The 25,558-nt window shown below is 42.5% G+C and overlaps 1 protein-coding gene across 6 annotated transcripts in view; it reads right to left on the bottom strand.

The window, feature by feature from the left end:
• The window catches only part of spaca9 (sperm acrosome associated 9), a 47,454-nt gene that overhangs the window by 9,820 nt on the left and 12,076 nt on the right, over nucleotides 1-25,558 (bottom strand). For 2 of the 6 annotated variants that reach the window (XM_033048683.1, XM_033048684.1), the window contains exons 2-4: nucleotides 24,798-24,943; nucleotides 20,437-20,639; nucleotides 1,229-1,381 (exon numbers count right to left, since the gene is read on the bottom strand). In XM_033048683.1, coding sequence (XP_032904574.1) covers nucleotides 1,229-1,381; nucleotides 20,437-20,639; nucleotides 24,798-24,941 — 500 coding nt within the window. In that variant the 5' untranslated portion in view covers nucleotides 24,942-24,943. Of the gene's footprint in view, nucleotides 1-942; nucleotides 1,382-10,805; nucleotides 11,520-20,436; nucleotides 20,640-24,797; nucleotides 24,944-25,558 lie in introns of those variants that run through there. The other 4 variants (XM_033048679.1, XM_033048681.1, XM_033048685.1 and 1 more) reach the window with 3 other exon arrangements.

Genomic DNA, 25,558 nt, shown 5'->3' with positions numbered 1-25,558 from the left:
TCGGAGATGAAAGGTATGGGTTCATGTGATACCTTAGAATAGTGGTTTTCACACAGTTTGTCAGGCAATTCATTTTACCAAAATGGTGCGCTACATAATCCACTAATAACACATTCTTTGGTCAGTGGTCTGATAATCATTTCAAGGAATAAGTTGAGCAGCGGTAGAGCTGCTGCCTCACAGTGCCAGAGACATGGTTTTCGATCCTGACCACGGGTGCTGTGTGTGGAGTTTGCACGTTCTCTCTGTGACCGTGTGGGTTTTCTCCAGGTGCTCTAGTTCCCTCCCACACTCCAAAGACATGCAGGTTTGTAGGTTAATTGGCTTCTGTAAATTGTCCCTACTGTGTAAGGTAGAACTAGTGTACCAGTGATCGCTGGTTGGCACGGGCTTGGTGGGCTGAAGTGCCTGGTTGCATGCTGTATCACTAAAGTCTCTAAAGTCTAAAGAATGGTGACAGCAACCCACTTTTTAACATTCCGTGACCGCCCAAGGGTCACAGTCCCCACTTTGTATACAAACGACACAATGGGCAGAAAGGCAAAGCTAGCACTCTGTGGAGCACTGAGAGAGGGCTGTCTCATTGGAGGGATTAAATTTAGGTTCCACCTTCTCTTTAAGGAGAATGCAGTGGATCCTGATATCCAGTGAAGATGAACAAGAACATTCTCTGTGATGTCCTGGGTGATATTTATCACACAAAAATGAGATAATCTGCCATTGCAATGTATGCAATGATGTTTGTCACTCTTCACATGACAACAGTTACCAGACCACAAAAGTACATCAGCTCTACAATGCTCCAGAATGCCCTGTGATCATGAAAACCCCTCAATAAATGCAGCATTTAAAATATATATTTTTGAAGGAGCTCTTTTGAAAACACTCGGAAAATGTGTTTTGCAGAAGTCTGTAACAAGTGATTCTCTGCTGGACACATGATTGGAAGGGCTTGGGCAGTTTAATCACGGCATTAAGCTATCAGGAGTGCAGGCAAGCGCTAACAGTGGTGATGAGTGGGATGCTTGCATATTGCAAGACTCAAAGACCATTGGTTTTACCAGATGGTACCCATGGTGTTTTGGTCATTAATAACCTATTTTTCTTTTTGATGGATGCTTTCAATTTCATGGCTGCGATTTCACAATTTTCCGACGGTATTTGACCAGTTTGTGCGCTGCTCTCTTTGTGGCCTTTTGGTTGGTCTCTCTTGTGGCACTCATCATACCTGTTATTTTTTGCAGCTTCATACTGGGCTAACTCGATGATGCCAATACCGTCTTTTAAGTAATCTAGAGCAAATGGAAGGATGCTGATCACACCCCCGTAATGGTGCTTTGCTTCTTCACAGCTCAGGTGGTTCACCTCATCATGTGGATATCTGCATCACAATAACACAACAATGAAACAAGAGCTGTTCACAATATCTCAGAAAATGTGAATCAAATGCAATGGACTTTAGACATGTATTCCCCCAAAAACCTCTAAACTGCTTTTCCGCTGGAAATTAGGGTGAGATATAGTGGGAAATGGGATTGTCTGATGTGATTTATTTTAGCCTAGCTTTGTGGAAATTGGCTGTGGAAAGTAGCTTGCTGCGAAATTGCTCCTAGCATCCATAGATTTGAAACCCTATGTTACGAATGAAAGATGGTGTCTTTAGGCGCTCTAGTAATCTCATGGCTCCTGTGTTAATCTATACGTTTTGCTTGTCCACAGTTTGAGGCCAATAAAAGTGCTGATTGGGGAGAATGAATTGGACTCGGTATTTTTTCTTCTCTTGCCAAACCAGTGCTGCAATAACACTTCTCTCTTTCTCTCTCTGTCGTATGGCACAAAATCCCTCATATTCAGACGTCCAGCTTGTCAATCCAAACAATGCCCCCCTGAGATACTGAATGGGGAAATGATGCATCTCCGGCAATAGGTATTTGTGAATTGGGGAGGGGGGGAGTCAATGTTATGTGTTCTATGGACTGGATTTCCTGGTCGTCATCACCCTCTCATCAAGAAGCCGAAGGCAACCTGTGTATTCTCTCCCTGTTTGTGCTAATTAATTAAAAAAATTGCCAACTCATCTCATCAAAAGGCCTTTAAATGATCTGCTGGTCTGAAACACAAGTAAATAGCAGGCAAATGCCAATTGCGGCAGGTAGTGTGCATGGTCATCTAGGGTGACAATACATAAACTAAACTAACAGATGAGCACTAAAGCAATTGGACGAATAATAATTAAGCTGGGAAAAGGTAGCCAAGGCTACTGAAGTCCTCAGCCTAAGTTGTAAGGCAATTATCTTTATCCATGGACATACCGGCATTTCAGTAACATGCCAGAAAATAATGAAGGAAAATACTTTTCGTTTCTGTGAGCTAGTGTTTTGGTTTGGTAGCTGCGCACTTCTTTGAGACATTCTTTGACTGTTACTATCTATAATATACATATGGCGTTTGGATTTTATGTGGGCGCTTTATTCTGTCTTGAGTTAGATTTCCTGCCTGCATTGATTGTCAATGTAGACAGCAACTGTCAGTATGCCTCATGCCCTTAATGTGCAGTGATGCTCACACAAGAGGATTAATGATGGTGATGCTGTTGCTGCAACTTCCCTGCAAGAGGCAATCTACATTTAATAACGGGGGATTAAAATGCCCACTGATTCGATAAGAAAATGCTCCCAGAGGGTTGTGGCATGGCTTGTAAAATCATATATATTTTTGAAAGAATGGGAAGGGAAAATAGATTGTGGTAACAAAACCATCAAGTTTTTCACAAAACAAAGTCACATCTGACATGTTGGAGATTTGAAATTGAATTGCTTTGTCTTGCTAATCAGCTCTCCCATACTCAAATATCCATCCACACATTGTATGTGGCTTGGAGATGCACCAATAACAGACAAAGTGCAGGAAGCTTGAAGACAGATAGTGCAAATCATTCAAGATTACTATAGACTGCTTCATTTCAAAAGTATGAACTCACATTGCACATCTGCTTCCCAGTATTGTTGAAGGGCGGCTTTAGTTTTTTGCATGCCAGAATAAAATGCCATCTCGCAATGGGAATTTGACTGATTTTACAGGTATGTCCTCAATGTGACCAGATGGTCTGCATGTTAATGGAAAATAGTATGCACATAAATTGTTAGATAAAGTAAAAATGAGAAGTGACTGCAGGTTTAAACTGATTAAACGGTGAGGAATGGGAGGAGCTTGGCATTGGTTTAACTATTGAACAATCCCTTGCTGTTTACTGTAAATAATTCTACATTGTTTGGTGAGTGCATTATGCATTTATGCTTTCAATTACATCATAACTTTCATCTTGTTTGATGAATCTAGTTCACAGATTAGTTCAATAAGTATTGAAGTCAATTATCTTCAGGGTATTTAAGAGCTTGAGCCCCATTATGATTGGAGATGTGTGGGGTGGGAAGAGGATGGTGTGTATCAACATCCCTCCACCTCCGTATTACCGACTGTAGTATAAAGCAGTGGTGATTTTGTGATTGCCATGTTAGCTGCCTCTCTGGAGTTGGTTTGTCAGGGGCAGAATTTATCGGTTGGCAGGAGGCTGCCCAGTGGCTGTATTGAAAGCTGTTTGGATGGGGGTGTCGAGAGCCCTGATGAAAGGAAGGAGGGTTGTGGTTGAGGATGTGATGGTCCTAATGTACAGGAAGGGAGAGACATAAACCTTCATCATCAGATCAAGGGAAACACTCAGCCTCTGGGGTTCAGAAGAAGAAAACTTCTTTAACATTGGACTGCTTCTTCAAATTGGGACAATTGGCAGTTTGTTTCACATATCTGATTCTCTGCCCTGGGTTTTCTTTCCAAAAGTAAAACCACAGGGACATCCCTTACTCAGGCCAGAGCAGAATGTGTAATTGGAATTGAAAGTCACCAGAGCTGTTTTGTGTATTTAATGAATGTTTTGAACATGTTCTGATTTTCCAAAGTTTCCAATTAAGGAACAGATACCTAATCTTACCCTTGACAACAAAATACCATGGACCACCTCAAGCACTACCATGGACTTGTTTATTTTTCAAATGTGTTTTGCATTAATGTCTAGTTTTGTTGGCACACTCTTTTTTTCTTTTTACTGCCTTGCAAAATTCATGTGTAATTTATGAATAATTTATTTTCTGTGTATTGGCTGTGTCTATGTGCAAGATATTCATAGTAGCTGTAACCTCAATGTACTTGCAAATTTGACAACAAACTTGAAGGTAGACAAAAGTGCTGGAGAAACTCAGCGGGTGCAGCAGCATCTATGGAGCGAAGGAAATAGGCAATGTTTCGGGCCGAAACCCTTCTTCAGACTGATCTGACAACAAACTTGACTTGACTTGAATTGATTACTCTTTGCGAGGCAAAGGATTACATTGGTCAAAATACTGAGACCACGTAGAAGTTAATTCAAATTTGAGAGAAGGGAAATTAATTGAATATAGAATGTACAATATATGAAGCAAAGTTGTTTCCTGCTCTCTGCTTTTCTATGGAGATAGAACTCTAATGAGGCAGTAATGAAAGCTATCAGAAAATGGATGAAAAAGCAGGGATGAATGTTTGGTGGTCCTGATAGTGAAGCTACAGAGGAAGGAACTCTAAGGGGCATTCCTCTGCGATGATTAATGTCTGATGCGTTTCTGCTAACTTGCAGCACATCTTGGCTTTTACTCTTATCTCCTTCCTCAACTTCACCATCCATTTAATCTTCCTAAGGCAATTCTAAATATCTCCTCAGGATGGCGCAGTTGTGGAGATTTTCCTTTGTACCTGGAATACCGGATGGCAAGAGGTTGCTGGCAGAATGAACCACCAGCAAGGAATGGGCTCTCTGGCTCAGTTTTGGGGTAGAAGTGGAGGACGTACTCAACAACCCCATCACCCAATCCCTTGAGTTCAAGATACGAGCAAAATATGTACTGGGATATTACCATTCCTTGCAGGTTTCTCATCAAGTCGCACATTATCCTGGCTTGGAATATAATACTAGTCTTTCATTATCACTGGTCTAAATCCTGGAACTATCTACCCAACTGCACAGTGAGGGCACCTTAAGTAGAGAGACTGCAAATGATTCAAGGCTGTGACTCGCTACAATATCCTTAAGAATAATTAGGGATGAGCTATAAATTTCCATCTCACTAGTGATTCCTAATTAATTAAAGGTAAATTAAAAAAACTGGGAGGTCTGACAGAATGACATGCACCAACTCAAGGTGAAGAGATTGGACCTGAATCTGCTTAGTAGCTTTACATTGAAAGCAGATTTGTGACCTTTGTGAAATTTGCCCATGCGCAGCTGTTAAGTCTGCTGCAAGTTCTGATGGCCACAGTGAGATTCATGATTGACGAATTTGAAACATCTATTGGTAAAAGCATGGTCTGATTCATAATGCATGTTTCAGAATCAAGTGAAAGAGGTTTTAACCAGTGGCTGAGTATAGTTAGAGAGGGACTTAATTGAATGAGAAACCAGTCAGAAAGCAACATAAAGTGACAAGATATTCATTGCTGTGCAAGTGGTAGAAATCAGTAGACTAGAAATACAAGGAATTATAAAATTATACAGAGTCCCCAAAATAGGATCACTCCATTAAAAATCTAAATTGCCAAAGGTTATCTGCTCAATTATCTGTCAAATTAAATAAGCTAACTGGGACAAAGTTAGCCATTTATGCGTAGGAAGGACCGCGGATGCTGGTTTAAACTGAAGATAGACACGAAATGCTGGAGTAACTCAGCGGGTCAGGCAGCACCTCTGGAAAAAAGGAATAGGTGACGTTTTTGGTCGAGGCCCTTCTTCAGACATCCATTTATGTCTGTTCAACTAAACACTTAAAGATTAACTAATGATCTGCTTAGTTGCCCACACCAGCCACGCATAGAAGTGGATTTGCCAAACTTATTTTCTGGGCAGGGTGTTGTGTTTTGCAATCTGTCTTTAAACCTTGTATCATCAGCATTTGCACAACACTGGGCATGTGACTTACTGCACATGTGAGTGAGACCAACAGGGATTGGGTTTGCTGGTGGGGAATAAAGGGGTTCAGCAATGCTTTGCCAGGCATAGCCCCTTGCAACTGGTACTTTCAGAGAAGCAACAAAAAACCAGGCCACACAATCAGGTTTAACTTATTTTCCCGATGCCCAAATGTTCTGAGCTCTCCCAGTTCCTTAGCCACTTAGCCACTGTGTTTGAAGCTCTGGAGGTCAATTATATTGTTGCTGCCCCAATGAGAGAGTACCAGTAAACCTACACAAAAAGAGTCACACTTTGTCCAGTTTTCTGTAGCGAAGGAAACTGAGCAGCGTAGATGGTAAAGTCTGTTGTTCTCCATCAACTCTGTAGAATCAAAGGCCCAAAATCTGGGACAAAATGAGACTCCAAAAAATTCTAGCAGCCTTTGCAGAGATTTATTTCAGTGGGTATAAGGACCCACTTTATTTTCTCGACTGTGTAGCCATGTTTCTTTGGATTCCTTATGTGGCTGGCCTTCTCAAGGTGCTGATGAATAGTTTTGATGACTGAGGCGGTGATCAAGAATGCATAAAAATATAATACTGCATTATCATGCCTAATATATCACCTTGTAACGTGACAACTTGTATACAAACCCTGAGGAGGAATAAACCCTTAGAGGACTATAAGAAGCAATTCGAGTGACTGTTAAACATCTGTTGGCTACTAATTAGAGCCATTTATTCCCCAGTTTCTACCTATCAAAACAACTGTGTTCGCAGACAATTTTGCTTAATAAATGTTATGCCATGCCTAGAAATACATATTTTTGCATATTTGATCTCACATAATATAACATATACTTGGAATTGAGGCCAATACTTGTTTACATCTGCCAAAAGATGACAGATAATCAGACTATGTAAAGCAGATTAATTCACTCAATAGTTTAATTTTACACATTAGGTCTTCACTTTTATTTAAAAGATTGATTTGATATATGGATGATCTGTTCTGGGCCCACCACATTGATGCAACCACTAAAAAAGCTTATGCCTCTACTTCATTAAAAGTTTGAACTTTCTGAAATGGAAGGGAACCAAAATGCTGGCAAGCAGGTTAGTTAGTGCCACGTGGTTGGTGCGGGTTTAAACTAGATTGACAGGAGATGGAATCCAATGTAGGATTGAGGCAGGTGAGAGGCTGGATGTTGGTATGCAAAGTGATGAAAGCAAATTCAGTGGACAGGATAGGCAAGAGCAGGGCAGGGAGTGAGGATGGATTGTTGGATTGAATTGCATTTGTTTTATTCCAAGAGGCCTGACAGGTAAGGCGTGGGTGGATAGGAATGTGCAATTGGGACATTATAGCCTACAGAAAACTGGCTAAGAGAGGGACAGGACTTCCAGCTTAATGTTAATGGTCTCAGTCTGAAGAAGGGTCTCGACCTGAAACATCACCCATTCCTTCTCACCAGAGATGCTGCCTGTCCCGCTGAGTTACTCCAGCATTTTGTCTCTATCTTCGGAGTAAACTAGCAGCTGCAGTTCCTTCCTACACATATGTTCCAGGGTACAGGTGGAACAGGTGAGATAGAGGCAGAGGTGTTGCTTTATTAATTAAGAACTTCAAAGCAGTAGTCCGAAATGACAATAGAGAATAGACAATAGTCTCTGTGTGTATACAAATTAAAGTACTAGTTATGGTATATAATGACTCTGTATCATAGGTACTTTGCACATGGTGTCAGAAGTGGGATACAAACCCACACCTCCTGTAGGAGTGAAGCCAGGATCACTGCCTAATGGCCCTTGTCATCTGCACTAAGTCATGCCTTGTGGATTCTCATCCAAATCTTTGATATAAACCACAAACAGCAATGGGTCCAGCAGCGAAATCTGAGCCACACCACTAGTCACAAGCCTCATATCTGAAAAACAGCCCCCCATCATTACCCACTATCACACAGTGTACCATGCACCTCCTCCCACCTCCCATGTACAATACCATGCCGACTATCCCTAATCAGCCCCTAGCTATCCAAATGCATATATTTCCTATCCCTCAGCATCCTCTCCGGAAACTTGCCTACCACAGATGTTAGGCTCGCAGTTCTGTAGTTCCCAGGCTTTAAATTCCAGCACTCCCCAAATAGAGACGCAACGTTATCCTCCCTCCAGTCTTCCAGCCTAATGATCTGTGTCTAATGATGACTTAAAACTCATAGCCAGGGCTCATGCAATTTCTGCTGTAGTTTCCCAGTGTCCTCGGATATATCTTGTCAGGGCCTAAGAGATTTATCTACCTTTATGCGCCTTAGAACAGTCAGCACTTCCTCGATCAACCTCAAGACTCTCCATTAATTGTCCCAAGTTCCTCAGTCTTCATGTCTTTCTCCATGATAGAAACAGAGGAGAAAAACTCATTGGGTACCTAGCCGATCTCCCGTGGTTCCACACAGGGATAACTGCTTTGGTTTTTGAGGGGCCCTATTCTCTCTCCAGTTACCCTCTTTCCCTTAATGTACTCGTAAAATCTCTTTGGATTTTCCGTAATATGGTCTGCCAATGTTATCTCCTGCCCCCTTTCTTTGTTCTTGGTTTCTTGGTCCTCCAAAATATTCCAGATGGAATTTAAACTGGAGGTGGTGATTCTGCCCTCCTGATTTCCTTCTCAAGTATGCTCTTTAGTTCCTGAAACTCCTCCATGGAAAGGTTTGATTCCAGCTGCCATACCTGTCCCATGCCTCCTTCTTTTCCTTGCTCCCACAGTTGCCTTGCCCGTCGCTCTTTCCCTTAATAGGACCCTAAATGCCCTGAACTTTCAACATCACACTTTTACATCAGGCCCTTGTTCAGTAATGCAAATGAAGGTAGCAGAAATAGTCCTGGTCCATCAAGGTACTGACCCCCCCCCCCCCCCCCCCCCCCCCACCATCAAAAGGAAGCACTGCCTCAAGAAGGCAGTTAATATCATCAAAGACCTACACCACCCTGGCCACATTCTCTTCTTTCTCCGTTATCATCACGGAGAAGAAGGCACAAGAGGCTGATAACCGTTACCTTCAACAACATTAGATATTTGAACCACCCTACTTAACTCTGACCATAGCCTTCTGCACCAAACCACTACAGACTTTGTCCCACTATTGTTGCTCTGGTGTTTGCACTCTCATGGTCCGGTTTATTTAAGAGTGATAATTTGTTGTATCTAATGTGCCTGTAAAGTTCCAGCAAGTAGGAATTAAATTGTTCCAGTTCGTATCCAGAGCATGTGACAAAATAACACTCACTTTCAGTATCTTTCCAATAATATATTAAAAATCATTAACTGCTGCTAATGGTAATTTACAGCAGATATGCTGTGAGCCGTATAAACACAGCCTGTGTGTTGCCATTAATTCACAAAGATATAAAAGGAAGCCATTTTTAAAAAGCGTTTTGTCTGTAATTATCATTTGATCTTGTAAATTAATAATTACAGGAATATACATAACATATGGGTTGGGAGCTTAGATCTTCATGTTAAAATTTTATAACAAATATTCTATTTCTCTGGGAGCTCTCTGAGTTTTTTTGATTTCTCCAGCCAAACTTCACATAACCAACTTCAATAAAACCAATCTTTCTCATATTCTGAATACACACCATCAATGTTCCTATTTTCTATGACTATATTTATTTGTTCTTATATACCCACTCAACTGGGTTTGTGAGAAATCAATAATTGATCAAATTAGTATTTGCCCCTCATTATAGCCAGAAGAGGTAGTACTTCTCAGGAGATACACAGTGACACTGAGCTGGGTGCCAGTGAGGGGTCAGATGAAACACCAACACTGCAACATGCACATTAAAAGTTGACATATTGATATTGCAATCAGAGTTGTTCTCTAATTACTGCTTACAGAGTTTTGTGCGGCACAAACTGTTCAGTCAATTTCAAACTTCATCATAATCAACTATCAAATATGTGCAATTTTGTAGGTTAATTGGCTTCTGTAAATCGTGCTTAGTGTGTAGGATAGAACTAGTGTACGGGAGATCGGTATTTCCCAACTAAACTAAACTAAACTGCACTTTGAGACCTTGATTAAGGTATTGTGTAAGTTAGAGTATCCTGTTGAAGTCTTCACCACCTGAGGTACAGGAAGTGAAGATTTTATTGATGCAGATACAGCTGAGAAAGCAGTGGGTGTGTCCCTGCCTATGAGGACCCAGTTGGTATAAAGCAGAGGTCGAGTGTTATGATGAGACTTTCTTTTATTGAGGTAACACTAAGTCTACACCTAAAAATCACTTGTCTCCCTGCACATTAAATTTTAAGACAGTCTAGTAGTTAATCTGGAGAACTCTAATCAACCACAAACAGAAGTAGTGCTTCCTTACAGCATTAAAACAAATAAAAAAATAAAAATAATATATATGAACAATTAATGAGAGCTGGGAATTATTGACAAATTGAATGATATGCTAAATTATTTAAAATAGCTGGAAATGACATCTGCTCTATTTTTGTCTTAGCTATTCATATGGGTACTATTTTACTGTGACAGTAAACAAAAACTAAAATATATATACCCAAGAATACAAAGGTTTATGGGAAGCTAAAGTCTTTCAATCCAAGGTTCATGTCTGAAAACCTCACAGTGAAAGTTGTGCTGTTGCTAACATGTTATTGGTGACAAAGCAACTTCAGTTATGTTCAGCCTGAAGAAGGGTTTCGGCCCGAAACGTCGCCTATTTCCTTCGCTCCATAGATGCTGCTGCACCCGCTGAGTTTCTCCAGCAATTTTGTGTAACTTCAGTTATGTGGAGACTGCTGGATATCTTTCACCATTGAGCAGAGAGGGTTAAGGGAAGATTTCTACAGAGAGGATTAAAATCATGAGTGGTATGATGGGATAAGGAAAACTGTTTTGACTGACACTATGGTTGCTATCCAGTGAACACAGATTCAAGATGTTTGCTGTTGTTGTTGTGCGTGGTGAATTGTTGTACAGACATGGTTGTACACATGGAGGAGAAATACCGGCCATTCAGTAATCATTAATATTAAAAGGTTTTCCACTCAGTTAACAGGGAAGCTCTTTTTCATAGCAACTAACAAATTGTCGTGGTGAACTCGTTGCAACAACGAGGCACCTCTGTAAGAACTGGTGAGAGCACCAGGACAAGACTACATAATCCAATGTTAATGCAGGGCAGTAATGTATTGTCAATTAGTCTATTTTTGAAGAACTGATAAGAGCAGCCAGTTAGCATGATTTAGAGGATGCTGAAGATTCTCTATCACTATTCAAAGAAAAGGAATGTCCTCACAATATCCCAGCCAACTATGCTCTCTCCTCCTATTCCGTAGATGAGTGACTCATCGCATTCTGGGATCAGCTGTGTACATAATGACTTCCATATTTGCCCACATTAACAGTCATGGCACTTCAATGTAATTCAAACTTGAAATGTTTGTAAAGGCATAATAAGGTGCCAATATAAATGCAAATCCTTCACACTTTCCTTCAGCTTTCTCACGGTTGTGCTGGGTGATGCTGTAAGAGATTTAAATCAGTACATATACATACATTTTCAGGCAGCTAGCAGGATTTTCAGTGCTAGTTAAACTAAAATGCATTTACAAACTTTTATTTGCTGAAGATTGCATTATATTTAAGCAATCTGAAATTGATCTACAACATATTTTCAATTGCGTTGTTTAGTTGATCTTTCTTTCTGGGGTTAAAAATCTCCTTAAAACTTACATCATTCACTAGATTGTGTCCCTTCTACGAGGGAACAAGCCCAAGACGACAATAGGACAAACATCAAATGCCACGGGTAGTTATAACAGCTAGATAGTGAGGCAAAGATCAATCAGGAATCCATCAGGCACATTCCAAATGTCAATGATGGCAGATTGTGTTCAGAATAAATTAAGGATAGAAGAAAGCCAAAGTCTCACAAAAACTTCTCCCAAAATGATATGGAGGATCAGGAGGATCTATGCATCTCCACACAAATTAAGTGGCAAGGAATGGAAGTTGCTGAACACCAAAGATAGACACAAAAAACTGGAGTAACTCAGCGGGTCAGACAGCATCTCTGGATAAAAAGAATAGGTGACGTTTCGGGTCGAGACCTAAACACCATTGGTTAATGTGCTGACTAAAGTGTGCAGGGGAGGGCATCAGCAGAGACCCAGGCCACTGCCCCTCCTTACCTCAATAATCATTTAGATGCATTAAGTACAGGTGCACTTATGTTTAGTTTAGTGATACAATGCGGAAACAGGCCCTTTGGCCCACCTAGTCAGTGCCAAACATTGATCCCCGTACACTATCCTACACACAAGGGACAATATACAATTTTTACTGAAGTCAAATAACCTAAGTTATTTATTTGGTTAACCGCAGTATGGTTTTGGAGTGTGGGAGGAAACCTACCCCAACTTGAAGCAAAACCCTGACAGTATTACTTTGGTGGGCCAGTGACATTTTGTATATGTCAGATGAATGTCATCTCAAAGATTTGATCTTCAGAATATGATGTATGTAGGACCGAAGGCAGCAGAGAGTTAACTAAAACTTCTTAAAGTTCACCTGAACTAAACAGCTAACATACTTAATGCTCATCCCAAAAAACGAGAAATTTATGGTGGAGCAGGAGACTGCTAATGAAAGCAACGTGTAACAGCAAATATATCAAGAAGTCGGCCCACATAAGCTGGCAAATGTACATTAGTGAACATTCAATACATGCAACTGCCAATATACTGAACATATACATCTGTGATTCACTTCTATAAAAACTGTAGGCTCTGACTCATTCCACTGCTGGGCTTCATCATTTTTATAATGTATTCATAAAGTCGTGTGAATGGTAACATCACACAAAAGAGTTGTGAAGGCAGGATGTCATCTCCACATCCTATGATCTATCGTATAATAAATAATCAGGCTGCGGTATCTGTCACATTTCCAGTGTCACATGTTCTGTGCTACTCTTTCATCTGAATGACTCAAATTTTGAATAGTTAAAAAAGCACAACGATGGCCTGAGAGGGAAAGGTGTTTAAAATGCAGCATCTGAACTATTTGATATTGGTTTATTATCGTCTCTTGTACAATAAAACAATTTGTTCCATGCGTTATCCAGGCAAATCATAACAAATATGAGCATATCAGGTAAAGCAAAAGATAAAATTATGACAGTATATGCTCTGAGCTACAGTGATAATGCAGATTTAAAAAGTGCAAGGGCCATAATAAGGTAGATTGGAAGATCCGGACTTCATCCTTAGCACATGAGAGATCCGTTTAAGCGTCTGATAACTGGGGGAAGTTGTTCTTGAATCACGTGGTATGTGATTTTAAGCTTTTGTATCTTCTGCTTGTTGGAAAAGGGTAGATGAAAGAATGACTGGGGGGGGGGGGGGGGGGGGGGGGGGGGTGGTGAGTGGTCCTTGATTATGTTGGCTGCTTTCCCGAGGCAGCAAGAAGTATAGATGAAGTTGAAAGTTTGTGTGTCAAACAGGACATGATTCATAGATGTAATCATGAAGTTCCAAACTGGAAATTTTGCCATACCAAGCTGTGATGCTTCCAGAAAGGGTTTTTTTTTATGATGCACTTAGTTTAGAGTTTCAGCCAACTGAATCCTTGCCAACCTGTTCACACTAATTCTTTGTTATCCCACTTTCTCATCTGCTCCCTACATTCTAGGGGCAATTTACAGAGCATAAATAAATTTCAAACCCGCACATTTTTAGGTTGTGGGATGAAATTGGAGTACCTGGCGGAAACCCACGCGGTCACAAGGAGAATGTGTAAACCCCACACAGACAGCACCCAACGTCAGGATTGAACCCAGATCTCTGGCGTTGTGAGGCAGCAGCTCTACCAGCTCCTCCACTGTGCCGCATCCGTAAAAATTGTAGAAGCCATTGGACACTTGCTGTATTTCCTTAAAGTAATTTTTTACTCCCCCCCAAATCATTTAGTCTGAAAATAAATTACAATTCAATATTTGCTCAATTTTTCCTTCTCATAGCTTGGTGTCTAGCAATTGTAATAAGATTATCAATTAGTAAAAACATTCAATTTGAACGACTGAATTAACCGTGATTTGCACATTTATAAATTAATTGTACTGTTCTCTGGTACCTTGGATAACATTGATTTCCTGCATGATTTAATTTTTCTCAAAATCTGTGGCTTGACATTCCTCCCAGGGCTAGCACTTTGTTATGTGTTATAGAATGCTGCAGTTGGGTTTTGTTGCATACGGTTTGCAGAATATTCTGGTTCCTCATGTAGTGGAACAACTAAAAATGCGTCTATCCTCAGGCCATATAGAATGTTTTATTTATCAAGTGATGAGAAAATGAGCTGAAACATTGAAGTGGTCAAAACTAGCGGTGTAACAGTCACCTGTGAAGGTTGCTGCAATTGGCAGGGTGTGGTAGGGTTTAGGATTTAGTTTAGTTTAGTTTAGAGATACAGCATGGAAACAGAGTTTGTGCCAACCAGCGATCCCCGCACACTAACACTATCCTACACACAACTCGGGACAATTTACAATTATACCAAAAGAAGACCCATGTAGGTCATGGAGAGAACATACAAACTCCATACAGACAAACACTTGCAGTCAGGATCGAACCTGTGTCTCTGGCGCTGTAATGCCCCTGTCCCACTTAGGAAACCTGAACGGAAATCTCTGGAGACTTTGCGCCCCACCCAAGGTTTCTGTGCGGTTCCGGGAGGTTGCAGGTGGTTGCCGGAGGTTGCAGGTAGTGGAAGCAGGTAGGGAGACTGACAAAAACCTCCGGGAACCGCACGGTAACCTTGGGCGCAAAGTCTCCAGAGGTTTCCGTTCAGGTTTCCTAAGTGGGACAGGGGCATAAGGCAGCAATTATATTGCTGTGTCACCGTGCTGCCCCTAAATTGTACAGGTTGGCTCAAGAGCCTGAAGGTTGGAGGAGAGAGATGTATCTCAACCTAGTAGTGTGGAACTTCAGGCTTCTGTATCTCCTGCCCTATGGTGGCAACGAGGAGAGAACATAGCTCAGATGGTGGGGATCCTTGATGAGAAATGCCATCTTCTTGAGGCAGTGCCTTATGTGGATGCTTTCAATGATAGGGAGAGCTGAGCCCATGATAGAATGGGGTGGCTCACCCACTCTCAACAGCCTCTTGCATTGCCGTGCTTTGGAATTGCGATATCTGGTCATGATGTAATCAGTTGTGATACTTTCTACAGTGCATCTGTAGAAGTTGGTTAGACTATTCAGTGACATGCAAATATTTTTAAACTTCTAAGAAAGTAGAGGCGCTAGTAGAACTTCTTTATGATTACATCTAAGAATCGTGCCCTATCTGGGGCCCAGAACAGGTCGTCAAATATGTTAACACCACAAATTTGAAGTTGCTAACTTCTTCTGCCATTGACCCATCAATGAAAACTGGCACACTGTCTCCTGATTTCGCCTTTCTGAAGTCAACGACTAGTTCATTGGTTTTAGTGACATTGTTGTCTTGGCACCATCAAACCAGATACCAAGACAAAAAAAGAACTGAGCTGAAGGTTGTAAACACCAAGGATGAGGTGTTTGGCTTTGTAGAGGCTGAGGGAGAAAATAAGGAGGAAACCTTGGGGGAGAAAACAGAGGGAAAACTTTGAGAAATGGTAGGCATCAAAGCTTTCAGATGAGAGATGAGATGGACATAAAAAAATAAAAAAATTCTTCATGGAAAAAGCAAACAGTTAAGAGCCACATGCTATCACCATAATTTGACAGAGCCACGTGGCAGGACATAACACCATCTGGGGAGCCTTATTGAGGGGAAAGGTGCTGCTTTCCGCAAGTTAAATCAGGCACAAAATATCCGTGAAATGACGCCTAGTAAAGCTGTGGTTGGATGACAACTTGATCAGAGTGAAAGGGGATTTGAGAGACAATAACCGCTTGTGCACAGATGGAGGACAAGAAGAGAGAGGTGAATGGTGTGAGTGGCACAGGAAGAAAGTACCAAGACATTCTGGAGGGTAAGGTCGGCAAAGAAGATGACACACTGTTGAAGATAGACACAAAAAGCTGGAGTAACTCAGCGGGACAGGCAGCATCTCTGGAAAGAAGGAATGGGTGTCGTTTCGGGTCGAGACCCTTCTTCACACTGGTTAAGGGAAATGAGAGATATAGACGGTGATGTAGAGAGATAAAATACGATGAATTAAAGAAATGCAAAAAAAGGTAATGATGATAAAGGAAACAGGTCATCGTAAGCTGTTTGTAGGGTGAAAATGAGAAGCTAGTGTGTCTTGGGTGGGGGAGGGATAGAGAGCGAGGGAATGCAAGGGCTACCTGAAGTGAGAGAAATCAAAATTCATACCACTGGGCTGTAAGCTGCTCAAGCGAAATATGAGATGCTGTCCCCCCAATTTGCATTCAACCTCACTCTGACAATGGAGGAGACTGAGGACAGAATGCAAATGGGAAGGAGAATTAAAGTGTCCAGCAACCGGGAGATCAGGTTGGTTCACGGGAGCTGAGCGAAGGTGTTCCGCGCAACGATTGCCCAGTCTGTGTTTGGTCTCGCTGATGTATAAGAGTCCACATCTTGAACAACAGATACAGTGGACGAGGTGCAAGCGAACATCTGTCTAACCTGAAATGACTGTCGGGGTCCCTGGACAGAGTCGAGGGAGGAGGTGTGGCGACAGATGTTGCATCTTCTGCGGTTGCAGGGGAAGGTACCCGGGGAGGGGGTGGTTTGGGTGGGAAGGGATGAGTAAACAAAAAAGTCAAAGTCGAAGTCAAAGACATTTTCAACCTCTCACTTCTGAGGTCTGAGGTCCCCACCTGCTTTAAAAGGGCATCAATTATACCGGTGCCCAAGAAGAGTAAGGTGATGTGCCTCAATGACTATCGACCAGTGGCACTAACGCCGGTGGTGATGAAGTGCTTTGAGAGGCTGATCATGGAGCAAATCAACTCCTACCTCGACAAAAACCTGGACCCACTGCAGTTCGCTTACCGCCACAACAGATCAACGGTGGATGCGATCTCGCTGACCCTCCACGCCGCACTGGACCACTTGGACAACAAAAACTCATATGTCAGGCTGTTATTCATCGATTACAGCTCGGCATTCAACACAATCATCCCCTCCAAACTGGTTACCAAACTCGCAGAACTGGGTCTCTGCGCATCCCTCTGCAACTGGATCCTCAACTTCCTCATCCACAGACCACAGTCTGTTCGTATTGGTGGAAATGTGTCAGCCTCGATAACAATCAGCACGGGAGCACCTCAAGGCTGCATGCTCAGCCCTCTGCTGTACTCACTCTATACCCATGACTGCGTAGCCAACCACAGTGCGAACTCCATCATCAAGTTCGCTGACGACACCACTATTGTGGGACGTATCACTGATGGGGATGAGTCAGAATATAGAAGGGAGATCGAGCAACTGTCCATATGGTGCCAGCGCAATAACCTGGCCCTCAACACCAGCAAAACCAAGGAACTGATTGTGGACTTTGGAAGGAGTAGGAGGGGGACCCACAGCCCCATTTATATCAACGGGTCGATGGTTGAAAGGGTCAAGAACTTCAAATTCCTGGGCGTGCACATCTCCGAAGATCTTTCCTGGTCCGAGAACACTAACGCAATTATCAAAAAAGCTCATCAGCGCCTCTACTTCCTGAGAAGATAACGGAGAGTCGGTTTGTCAAGGAAGACTCTCTCTAACTTCTACAGGTGCACAGTAGAGAGCATGCTGACCGGTTGCATCGTGGCTTGGTTTGGCAATTTGAGCGCCCTGGAGAGGAAAAGACTACAAAAAGTAGTAAACACTGCCCAGTCCATCATCGGCTCTGACCTTCCTTCCATCGAGGGGATTTATCGCAGTCGCTGCCTTAAAAAGGCTGGCAGTATCATCAAAAATCCACACCATCCTGGCCACACACTCATCTCCCTGCTACCTTCAGGTAGAAGGTACAGGAGCCTGAAGACTGCAACAACCAGGTTCAGGAATAGCTACTTCCCCACAGCCATCAGGCTATTAAACCTGGCTCGGACAAAACTCTGATTATTAATAACCACTTTCTGCTATTTGCACTTTATCAGTTTATTTATTCATGTGTGTATATATTTATATCATGGTATATGGACACATTTATCTGTTTTGTAGTAAATGCCTACTATTTTCTGTGTGCTTAAGCAAAGCAAGAATTTCATTGTCCTATACAGGGACACATGACAATAAACTCACTTGAACTTGAATTTGAACTTGAAGTCAAAGTCAAATTTATTCATCACATGCACCAACGAAGGTACAGTGAAATGAATTTGCCATGCAGCGATATACTTAAAAAAACCAAAAGAAAAACCACACAATACACAATAGAATTTAACACAAACATCCACCACAGTATCCTTCACTGTGGTGGAAGGCAACAAAGTTCAGTCAGTCCTCCTCCTTTGTTCATCCATGGTCGGGGCCATGAACGCTCCGTAGTCGCCGCTACGGACGGCCAGATGTACAGGCCCTCTCGTCAGGATGATCTAAACTCCGACGTGAGGACGGTCGAACACACTCCGCGGCTTGGAGTGCACGAATCGGCATTTTCCTACCGGAGACCGCGCCTTCAGGATGTTATAGGCCGCAGGCCGGTGGTCGGAGCTTTTCACCGGCGATCCCCGGCAAGGGATCCCAGACTCGGGATGGTATGTCCACGCCACGCCCACAGCTAGAAGCGCCGCAGACCACAGCCACATGATGTCAAAGTCACCAGACCAGCAATCGGAGCACTCCTTTTTGGCGACCCCCAGCTACGGTTCGCCCCGCTCCGCGATGGAAAGGTCTACGCTGCGCCCACTGCTGAAAGCTCTGGGCCCGACTCTGGGAAAGGCTGCTCCAAGCTGCTAGGCCGCGAGAGAGGAGGCAAAGAAGCGACATGGAAAAATTCTCCTCAGTCAAGGCAGTGACTGAAGAACGGTTTCCCCCCTTTCCCCCCCTCACCACCCCCCACATAAGACACACCAAGAGACACCAAGACAAACATTTGGACACACCAAAACCCCCCCAAAAAGTCAAAATAACAAACACGCTGCTGGCAGGGCAGCCGACTCACTGCGCCCCCAACCGACCGATCATAAACCAGGGAGTTTCGGAATGAACGGTCTCTGTGGAAGGCATAAAGGGGTGGAGATGGGAAAATGTGGCTAGTTGTGGGATCCCGTTGGAGGCGGCGGAAATTACGGAGGATTATGTGGTGTATGCGACGGCTGATGGGGTGGAAGGTAAGGACTAGGGGGACTCTGTCTTTGTTGCGATTAGGGGAGGGGGAGCAAGGGTGGAGCTGCAGGGTACTGAGGAGACACGAGTGAGGGCCTCATCAATGATGGGAGAGGGGAACCCCAGTTCCCTAAAGGACGAGGATATCTCGAATGTTCTAGTTGGGTTGAATGGGTTTGCTGCTCATGAGGGTACTCAACACAGGAAGTCATCTGTGAGGGTGTATAGCTGGAGGTTCATGCAATGGGAAGTCAAAACTATGGTAGTGAGCACGTTGGGAATGAAGAGGAATGAGGATAGTTTTAGAATAGGAGAGCAAGGAAAGGGTGGGAAGGGGATGTGGATGGGGAGGGGGACTGGTTCCATTTTGGCATTTCAAATGGCTCTCAGGTCTAATTTTCTGAAGTTTCAATTATGACAATGCTTTGGACTTTTATCAATATCCTTTATGGAAAACTGCCAGACAGAGAATCATGAGCCACCAGCAGTGACTCAGCAGTAGCACCCTCACTCTGAATTAATGGACAGCATCTATGTGAACACCACGGTACAGAGGGAGTATGGCACTGCTCGCGTTCCTGTCTTTTGGATGAGGTTCTAAACCTGTCCAACTGCTTGGGTGGGTGTCAAGATTCCATGGCACAGTTTCAATGGAAATGAGACGACACAAGAGACTGCAGATGCCGGAATCTTGAGCGAAAAACAAAACTACTGGAGAAATTCAGCGGATCAGGCCTCCTGCTACCGGTGGGAGTAGGGGAGATCTTTTGGCCATTGTTCAGACCAATATTCAATGACAAACAGCATCACCAAAACAGATTCCAAGGTATCACACTGCTGCTTATATAGCAATTTGCAATTTGTCCTTATCCTATTGGAAACAGTGACATCCCTTGAAAAATACTTAACTGACTATAAGGTACTTTGGGATGTCCAGAAGTAGTGAAAGTGCATTCCCTTTATACCAATGAATTAAATGATATTGCAGGAAATACACTTTGGGATACAAATTGTGATCTTTCAGCTTCGTGAAACATTTAACTCTTTGATTTACAGGACCACACCACGTCAAACCTTTGTTAACATTTTGAGTTTCATTGTACTTAGGTTGGCTATATTAATGCAAGCCTTAAGCATAGGTTTTTATAGTAATATTATCACTGCTTACTTCACTCTGAGGTTTCTCATGTCATTGTTGCAGCTGAGGAGGACTTTGCACTTCTCCAGTACATCATCAGGTGAGCAGGATTTGGGATTTATATCCTGAAGTTGAGTACAAAAGTCACTGAGATCTTTGCAAAGATCCACGAACATGATCATGATTCGCTTGTCAGTCGCATTGTTACAGTGGTGATCCAGGTAATTCTGAACCTACACGGAAAAGATGTTAAATAAAAATATAAACAAATCCATATTGAAGCTGAACAACGTGCATGAATTACAATTCGGCTTCACATCATTACTCAAACAGGATAACTATAATTTGAGAACTAAAAAGAGCAGTCTGGACAATGAAATTCCCTGCTTTACTCCTAATTTCCCACAGTGTTCATATGTTATTACCTTTCTCAGACTCATTCACCAATAGTATTGCAGACTGTAGTGACAGAGGAGTTTGCAAGTGTAAATCATACCTGATACACTGTTATAATGTGTTCTCTGATTGATTTTCATTTTATGAAATTACTGTTAAATACTATAAAAGTTAAGATGCATTTAAGATGCATTCATCTTGGAACAAAGTATGCATTTCCGGATAAACAATTATTGTGAATTTTGTGCCAATGTAAAATAATTGGAAAAGGACACAATTTTTTTTAAGGACGATCTTGACTTGCAATATCATCTGTCCATTTCCTCCACAGATTCTGCCTGATATTCTGAGTTCCTCCAGCAGATTGTTTTTTTGCCCAAGATTCCACCAACTGCAAAGCCATGCAATATTGGTTTTGATACAAGATACACACTTGTTTAATTTGGTGCTCATGTGAGTTGTCACGCATTAGACGTGGAATTGAAACACTCCCAGCTAAAATGCAGAACCTGCCATCTGCTGATTAAATTTCCCTTAACTCTGCATCAACAATTAGAGTGGATCTCCTTGGACAATATGTGCTAGTGATATCATAGCACTACTAACAAAGTCTGAAAAGTAATGTACAAATAACACATTCACTGCTGTACTAGCATACTGATGAGAGGAATCTTCCCATCGTGATCTTGGTGTAGGAGATTGCAACCTTCACGTGGTCCACCCTGTTTCAACTAATACAATCAACCCGACGTGCACAAACAAATGGATCAAATAGAACAAGTTGACCTACAACTTTAGGCTGTGCACGCCATAATATTGTGATCTTGCTCCAGTGCAAAGATTAATGCATTTTTATTCTTCAGAATATACACTTTGATGTAACTATTTGAGTGTTTCCATTCCAATGCCAGCATTACACTTGCCGCAGTAGATGAGCCTGCCAATAATACATGTTGTGCTGGGTTCGATCTTAACTTTATTCCATGGATCATATAATAAACAGCCTAGAATATTTGCAATAAAAGGCATTTTATTTAATTGTTACAGATGATGCAAAAATGTTAATAACGTATGAATAAGTATTCTATCGCGATTGTTATGGACTAATTCTGACGGCAAATGGTCATTAAAAGTAGTTGTTAACTAAATGTGCTAAAATAGTAACCTTGTACTTCACAATCATACATTTTACATTAGAAATATTAGAAAGAGGTGATTGTTTCAACTGCTATCAGACTCCTTAAGCAATCACCTCTTTCACACCTTGTTCCTGGAGCTGCTGCCATGTACTCTTACTCACACATTTGGTTATCCCAATATTGTCCTTTAATATGTTTTGCACTACTTTGAATTGCACTGCAACCTTGCATCATAATGCAGTTTTGCACTCGTCATTATATTTATTGTTATATTTATCATCACAAGGATATTGTTTAATCTGTAAGTTTCATGTGAATAAGGAATTTCACTGTACCCTGGTGTATATGACAATAAAGAAATCAATCTGATCTCATTGGTTCTGAATGCTCTCTATGGTAAATCACCTCTTGATGTTCAAAATACTCCTCCGTGTCTACAAAGCCCTCAATGGGCTTGCCCCCACCTACATAAAAAGTCTTCTCACCCACCACTCCACCTCCAGGCCCCTCAGACCGGCCGACTTGGGGTTGCTGAATATCCCACGGTCTAGGCATAAACTCAGGGGCGACCGCGCCTTTGCGGTTGCAGCCCCTAGACTGTGGAACAGCATCCCCTTTCCCATCAGAACTGCCCCCTCCATCGACTCTTTTAAGTCAAGACTAAAGACTTATCTATTCTCCCAAGCCTTTCCTGACGTCCTCTGAGTGAGGGCTACATGTATATATGCATGTAGTCTGTTTTGTTGTGCTATTCTTATAACAAATGTAAAGCACTTTGGCCAACGAGAGTTGTTTTTTAAATGTGCTATATAAATAAATGTGACTTGACTTGACTTGACCCACCTTTCCACAATAGAGGCAAAATTATTAAATATGACAAATATATTGAAGTTTGAGATTTAAAAAAATATCTTTAATTGTGCTACTTGTGGATCACTGTGCAAAATCAATTAGTAGCAGAATTAACTCCAAATATCTCATGATCAAAACCAAACTGAATCATGAAAAAAGTTTGCAAAGGCAAGTTTTCTACTCTATTCAGTTGGCATAGTAATGGTGCTACTGTACATGCTCGCTATCCTGTTATCTGATGTCAATCCTAATCTCTGGTGCTGTCTGTGTGGAGTTTGCATGTCCCTCTGTGTGGAGTTTGCATGACTATGTCCCCTGGACGCTCTGGTTTCCCCCACATCCCAAAGACATACTGTAGGGTTAATTGCCCCGTATAAATAACCCCTGCTGGTCATTGTGTATTTGAGGGAAATTGATAAGTAAACAAGCAGAAAAAATTATAGTGAAAATGCGGGAATGAGATGACTGAAAGTTGGCATAGATTTGATAGGCAGAATAGCCTCCTTCCATGGCAGAATGAAAGATAGCTAATGCAGTATAGTGACAACATAACTCATTTTCGTGAGGAGGAGGAGCCATCTTGGGGAATGGCTGCTAACCAGCAGCCGTCCGTTTAATTCACTTTTTTTTTGTAGTTTTAGTGAGTCCTGTACTTTGTTTGTTGGCGAAATAGACTTTTTAATGTGGGGGGAAGGGGGTAACTATATTTCTAGGTCACTACCTGGTTGGTGAGGCAGCTTTTTCACCGGGCTGCCCCGTCGACCCGTCCTCGTGGCCTACCAGCGGGCGTGGAGCGCCGTTTCCTGGCGGGGACCGCCCAGCACCTCGGCTTCAGTGGCGGTACAGCGCTGGAGCGCTATCGCGGAGCGGAGCGGGCGATGCCTTGCCTGGGTCGCCGCGCTGGATCGACACGCTGGAGATCCGGTGAGCTGTGACCGCCGGGTTCATCACCTCCGGGCTGCGGGTCTGCGGAACGGAGCGGGCGGCGCCAACTTCAACATCGGGAGCCTGGGAGCTCCAAACCGGCGCGGCCTTGTCGGCTTCGGAAGCCGCGGTCTCCGGTTAGGAAGCGGCCGTTCCAGGCGGCCCAGCCGCTGTGAGGACTCTCCCGACGCCGGGGCAACAGCACCCGGCGAGAACGGCCAGGAACATCGGGCCTCTGTAGAGGCAATAGCGGAGGTCTCAATAGGCCTGACTTTGGGAGAACTGGGGATGGGGACTGGACATTGTGCCTTCCCCCACAGTGGTAACCATTGTGGGGGGATGATTTCTGTGTGTAAGTGAATATTTTAGTTTGTGTCCAAGATGGCTGTCGGAAGGGAGAGTGTACGCTGGCGCGGTTTGGCTGCCGCTGCTCTCTCTTCACATTGTGTTTTTGATTTTTTTGTCTTTGGATCGAATTCTGTCTTTAATTTGTGTACTGGTGATGTCTTTATTATTTATTTTATTCCGATTATATGTTTTTTTACTCTTGTTAATTTCTGTAAGGTGTCCTTGAGACTTTTGAAAGACGCCCACAAATAAAATTTATTATTATTATTATTATTATTATTTTCCAACATAATAACTGGTTCATTTGGCTGTGCTCTTTTTTTTCTGTGCCAGAAGCTTAAAGGTGAAGGTCTAGTCCAGAGATTTAGGTAAAGATTGTTGAGAGTTTTATTCTGTTCATCACTACCCATGCCTGTAGCAATCACTTTCCCTCTCTACATGAGAAACACTGCCCAAGACAAACACCTAGACCCGCGTTTCCACCTGGGAAAATGCTTTATGTAATAAAAATAGAAATGCTGGAAATATTTAATAGATTTGTGGAAAAGGGAAATTAACCATTCTGTGGCATAAACATATTGAGTGATGTGAATAACATTTAACAAAGTTTACCAGAACTAAATGGAATTTACATTATTGACATGCGTCAGTTCTTGAATCTTTAAATGTATACCAGATATGGATCTAGATTTCTTTTTGATCAACAGCTTTGATTTAATCCTCTATTGTTACCTGAGCAAGAGTGGACACAGGTTGGGTCTTGTCATGGGCATTCTCCCGCGTGTGGTCCAGAGCCATAATAAAGGTGAATTGTTGCTGCTTGAAGTATGAATAACGCTGATCCAAATCTCTTAGGGCAGCCTTCAACTCATTCATTCCTTTTCAATGGATAGATAAGAGATCTTGGTTTAAATCTGATATAAATGCATGTCAACTCTATACCTGATGCTGTAAAATGTGTTGTAAAATGAATAAGACCCAACCATGAAAAAAGAGCACCAAAATTTAATGGTAGCAACATCTATTGAATTTTAAAAGAGTGGGGAATGTATAAATACAATTTAGACGCAGTGCCAGTTGGAAGCAGACATAGTATACAAGGATTGTGTCCCCTGTGGGATATTTGTGGCCCTACTTCCATGCTTAATGATGAGACCAAAGTGCTCAGATATCCAAACTATTGAACGGAGGTGTTCAGCGAAACGATCGTCGAGCCTGCGCTTGGTCTCGCCGATGTACAGAAGTTGATACCTGGAACAGCAGATACAGTAGATGAGGTTGGAGGAGGTGCAAGTGAACCTCTGTCTCACCTGAAAAGACTGTTGGGGTCCTTGGATGGAGTCGAGGGGGGAGGTAAAGGGACAGGTGTTGCATCTCCTGCAATTGTGGAGGGAAGTACCTGGGGAGGGGGTGGTTTGGGTGGCAAGGGACGAGTTGACTAGGACCCCGACAGTCTTTTCAGGTGAGGCAGAGGTTCACTTGCACCTCCTCCA

Source organism: Amblyraja radiata, chromosome 32 (genome assembly GCF_010909765.2).
Source record: "Amblyraja radiata isolate CabotCenter1 chromosome 32, sAmbRad1.1.pri, whole genome shotgun sequence".
NCBI classification, from domain to species: Eukaryota; Metazoa; Chordata; class Chondrichthyes; order Rajiformes; family Rajidae; genus Amblyraja; species Amblyraja radiata.
This window is presented reverse-complemented; position numbering and strand designations above follow the sequence as displayed.